Source organism: Prenolepis imparis, unplaced genomic scaffold, assembly GCF_030444845.1.
Source record: "Prenolepis imparis isolate NDT839.2.m4 unplaced genomic scaffold, iyPreImpa1.0 SCAF_26, whole genome shotgun sequence".
Taxonomy (NCBI): Eukaryota; Metazoa; Arthropoda; class Insecta; order Hymenoptera; family Formicidae; genus Prenolepis; species Prenolepis imparis.
In genome coordinates this window covers 86873-91799 of record NW_028141184.1, presented here as the reverse complement: position 1 = coordinate 91799, position 4927 = coordinate 86873, and the positions used below count along the sequence as shown (strand labels likewise).

At 41.5% G+C, this 4927-nt stretch overlaps 1 protein-coding gene across 1 annotated transcript; it reads left to right on the top strand.

Moving 5' to 3' along the window:
* Window positions 1–4027: 4027 nt before the first annotated feature.
* LOC145946888 (insulin-like growth factor 1) lies at window positions 4028–4375 on the top strand. The gene has a single exon (XM_083056639.1). The coding sequence runs from the start codon at window positions 4028–4030 to the stop codon at window positions 4373–4375; it is 348 nt and encodes a 115-aa protein (XP_082912765.1).
* Window positions 4376–4927: the final 552 nt, after the last annotated feature.

Below are 4927 nucleotides of genomic sequence, written 5' to 3'. Positions count from 1 at the left end.
TATACCTTTTTGGGGAAAATGTCTAAGACCCCTCATAAAAAAGTCGTAAAGATACCATCTACAAATATTGCACTCAGAAAACTCCCCCTCCTTTGTCGAAACATCCCCCTCCACCCGCGTGACGTCAGCCCCCGCGCCTACGAGATACCCCCACCCCGCGTGACGTCATACCCCTCGCCAAGGAGAATCCCCCGCGCCCCGCACCCCCCTCAGAGGACCTGATCTAGAACTCTCATAGTATTACTACTGATAAACAGAATTTAGATACAGAAATCAGAAGGGGGTAACGATGAGATAACTAGCGAAGAAAACAATTGTTTTATCTATGTGAGCCGATAATAAAGTTTCTATAACATGCTTTTGTCAAATACTATATTTCTTTACTAATGATTTGATGTAAGTTTTATATATTGTATATATGGATTATTATATATGGGTTATAAATATTACTTCACGTGAAGTTTGTCTGCTTATCGCGTTTTATTGCTTGTTTTTAACAGCATTCTTGTCAAATGTACGATTGTTTGCAAAAACGGAAAATAATATTTTATATATATATTATATATGTCTCTGAATCATAAATTGAATCTTTGGAATCGTAGAGATAGAATCATAAAATATTTTCAACAAATGTAACCTTTGAAAATGCGTGATATTATAATTAATTTATTGCAGCTATCTATTAGCTACCAAATAGCACCAAAAATCGGCGCATAAAACATATTTAAGATATTTTTAAGATGTCTTTTGGATATCATAGCATAAGATTTCTTAAAGATGTCTTATGCTCCAATTTTGGACAGTGTTGGTGCTGTCTGGGTATACAGCATTTGCTGTGGCTTAAAATTCTTATATTGGAGAAATTAATCCTCCATTAAGAATATAATTTTCCGAGAAAAAAATTTTTCAATTTACGTGACGTGTAAAATTAATAATCCTCATTGCTAAATATATTTCTAGAAACAATTCCTTTTTCGAGTCATCTCGTCCGCGAATTCGTTCGCGAAACTCGCGCCTGCCTGCGCGTGGCCGGGATAGTCTGACAGCTAACGATCCACGTGTGCGACCACTTGAGCCTAGTTTTCCACAAGTTTTCTAAAGTGGACGCACCTCCTCTCCTTTGCACAGGCGGTTCACTTAGGCTCAATAGGCCGGTAAGTGGCCGCTATTACAACACCGGCGCGCACTTAGGAATCACACGTGTGTGTACTCGCACGAGTGCATCGCCACGTAGTTGCAGCAGCACGTGGCGCGCGTGTGTCCTTGGCGGACCCGCTTGATCACATCCTTCGCTGTCACGCGAAGAACGTGCGATCCGGAAAGAAATTCGAGCCGCGAGATTGCGACTTGTCAGCGACTATCGGCACCTTGCGTGCAATGCAAAAAGCCGAGGGGAAGAGAGAGATTGTTGTTTTATAAATACGTGACACAAACGTAAAACGATCTCTCCAGTTCTTGAGGTTCCACAGACGGGTAGACACTTGCACAATTATGTCTATGAATAGACCGAACAGACCACCTTCTTCGTCACCTAGAAGTCGTTCCAACGATAATGACGACGAATTCCATCATTTAAGTACCTAAGCGCGGTTGACTCCTTGTCAAAGTTAATCCATCAAAGTCTTACCGATGCTGTCGTTTTAGTCGTTGGTGTGTGTCCCCTTGACATTTATGTCGAGAAAAAAAATTCATGTCGCATCGTTTCAAGAATTTGTAGGTAAAAGATGCGACATCCTGTACAACATGTATGTAAATACCATTTTCTTCCCTTATGTTATATTACATCTAGCAAATTGACACATATGTATTTTTATAATATAATTATATAGATAATATATAATTTTTATATATTATATATATATTATGTTTTATATATAATACACTACATAAATTTTATTATAAATTTAATTATATAATATATATATATGTATGTGTGTGTAGCTGATATTCTTACTCTTACGCAGAATTCCGCGAAAATAGCGAAATAAAATCCGTGACAGTTGAATCTATAAATAAAAGAAAGATATCGGGCGGGAGATATTCATATTTTCTCTGGTCGAAAGATATCAAAATTGCTAAGATCGGTGGAAAGAAACGAGGGTCGCTTCTCGCCTCTCGCTTCTCGCGACCTCCCTATCTGTAGAAAAATGCGACCGATATATCGAGCTGAGACAAAATAGACGAGCGGCGATCAATTAAAACCGCCGATGATGGACCACACTTACTTAGTCTTCGCCGATCGGAACCAGAGATCACTTGACATGATCCTTCCGTGTTTTTGAATCGATACCGGTCCGATCATCCGGTGGGCTCCCCCGTCGATCTTCGATAAGTCATTCAGAGATAATGTAACATTTGTTTTTTTTAAATATACTGATATTGAACAATAATAACAACTATTCCACTTTCCTTTAAAACGACTTGTGTCGCACACGTGATCAATAGCAGTTAAACAATACTGGATAACAATGCAGAGTTCTTCCAATTGTTCGTGAAACGCGATCTTTATTTTCATTCATATATGCATTCAAGCGCGATTTGATGCATATCTTTTTTTTCAGCGAGAAACAAATACTATTGATTAATAAGGTCAATTTTATAAGAGAAAAACATTTTTTATTTTATTTTATTATATTTATATTACATATTTTATCAATTTTGACGTTACACAATTACTATATATATATAATTTATTTTCATTAAATATAATTATATACTATATAAAAGAAGCTATGAGTATATTTTAATGGATGAAAATAATTCGTAATGTAATATGCCATTGTTTAAATTCAAGTTTCTTCGAAATTTACTGCTACATCAGACATGATACTATAGAGGATTAACGAGGTACAATAGCATAATATTGCGGTATAATGTAACTGTCTGGCGCTCGATTTTGAGAGACGATGAGATCAAGACTTCACGGAGAGTGTCCGACGAGACAGTATTTAACATCCTTAATAAAAAAAAAAAGGATCGCTCTTTGTTCACCCCTCGTCGGGATACGAAAAGACGACGGATGAAGTACAGTATGAGTGACAAATGAATATATATATATATATTGCAGAAATTGAGAACAGGTCTTGTTTCTCCTCGCGAGCCAGACAGTTGGACCCGCCGCGCACCGGCACAAAAGAATATATTATACCTTCGGGGAATCCTTGAAGGGGGTCGCGCGACTGCTCCAAGTACGCGGCGATATTATTCCCAAAAATGAGAGAGCAAATCTCTCCCGCCGTCGCGTCTTTCACATCGCCGTCTGTCCACTATCCCGGCATCCCATTTCTTTCGGCGAGGGATGTGGGTTTCCCCCCGTAGTAGGCATGAAAAAGCGAATTGGTGCCATCGGACGCGCGCGTCTGGACCGCGCTAACGACCCTCCGTTCCCTCCTTCTCCTGTGTCGCTGGCCCCCATGACCGGTAAGAATCTGTCTACCACCGAGCAGTCTATTCCTCCACCTCCTTCTCCTCCCCCTCTTTCATCTCCTACCTCTTCCACTACTTCTCCTTCCTTATCGTACCTCTCTCCCTCTGGTCCCTGAAATCTGGAACAAGAACCGCGTAGCGAGGCAGCCCGGTACCAGTGGCACCGACGAACTCGGTATCAACGGAAGTCTCTTCAGGACTTCGAGGTCTCGCAGCATCGTCCACGCCATTAGATCTCCCGCCAGTGCGAGGGTCGCAGAGAAACGCAGAAAAAAGGCAGAAAAACGAGAGAGAATCGTACAACGAAAGAAGTCGTTTCTTCTTCAAGAAGAGCGAACTCGGAGCAAAGACTTCCAAACACGTTAGACTGCACATTGAGACTGAAGGCAAGCTCGAGAAGAGGCTTTCCGGTCCGTCCACGCGACTGGATAGAATTAATAAATAATAAACTTAGACACGATCCGAATTGGCGAATGTGCCTGCGATCTTCAAGTATCAGGACTCCTGGAGCTTTTAGAGAAACTTCTACGTTATACGTTTTTTTTTCCTTTTTTTTACAACCTCGATCGTGATTCTCCGAAGTCAAGAAGGAAACGTTAAGATGACAGGCGGCGATCATGCGATGACATGCAAAACGAGATCGATGCTCTTATTCGCGTTGATTCTCCTGAGCGTCCTGAGCGTCGCCAACAGCCAAGTCACCTTGAGAAAGTCGCATATTCGGATGCAGAAACTGTGCTCCCGAAGTCTGAGCGATGCTCTGTATCTGGTGTGTCGGGAACGCGGTTACAATGAACCGTTTTCGTACAGCGGCGAGGACGAGCCGAAAGGCGATCCAGGTCTCGTCGAGGAATGCTGCTACCATTCGTGCAGCTACGAGCAGCTTGAGCGATACTGCAAACCCCTACCCGAGGAGAAGCGGGTCGACTCGAGACACGACGTTATGTGAGTGGATGTTAGTGTGTTTTTTTTATGTTCTTTTCTCCTTTTTTTCCCTCTAATTTTTCATTAAATTAATTCTATTTACGAGTATATGACTTAAAAATCACACTTTTCACACACGTTTCTTCTTCGTTAGTAGTAATACTATGAGAGTTCTAACTCAGGTCCTCTGAGGGGGGGTGCGGGGCGCGGGGGGTTCTCCGGGGCGAGGGGTATGACGTCACGCGGGGCGGGGGTATCTCGGTGACGCGGGTGGAGGGGGATGTTTCGACAAAGGAGGGGGAGTTTTCTGAGTGCAATATTTGTAGATGGTATCTTTACGACTTTTTTATTATGAGGGTTCTTAGACATTTTCCCCAAAAAGGTATAGAACAAGCGCCGATGATTAACAATTTTGTACTCTCGTTAATATAATTTTATTACGGAAGCGCCGATGTCCGGCTGCTCGTCAACGGAGCGTTCTAGAGTTCATTAAAACTATGTTTTTCATTTTATGGACATTTTATCATTAAGAAAGGAATGAAGATTTTAAGCCGACGCTGCGACGAACATGTCAAAC

Coding starts and splice junctions, on each gene's coding strand:
- LOC145946888 (XM_083056639.1), top strand. CDS start 4,028: ATGACAGGCGGCGATCATGCGATGACATGCAAAACGAGATCGATGCTC.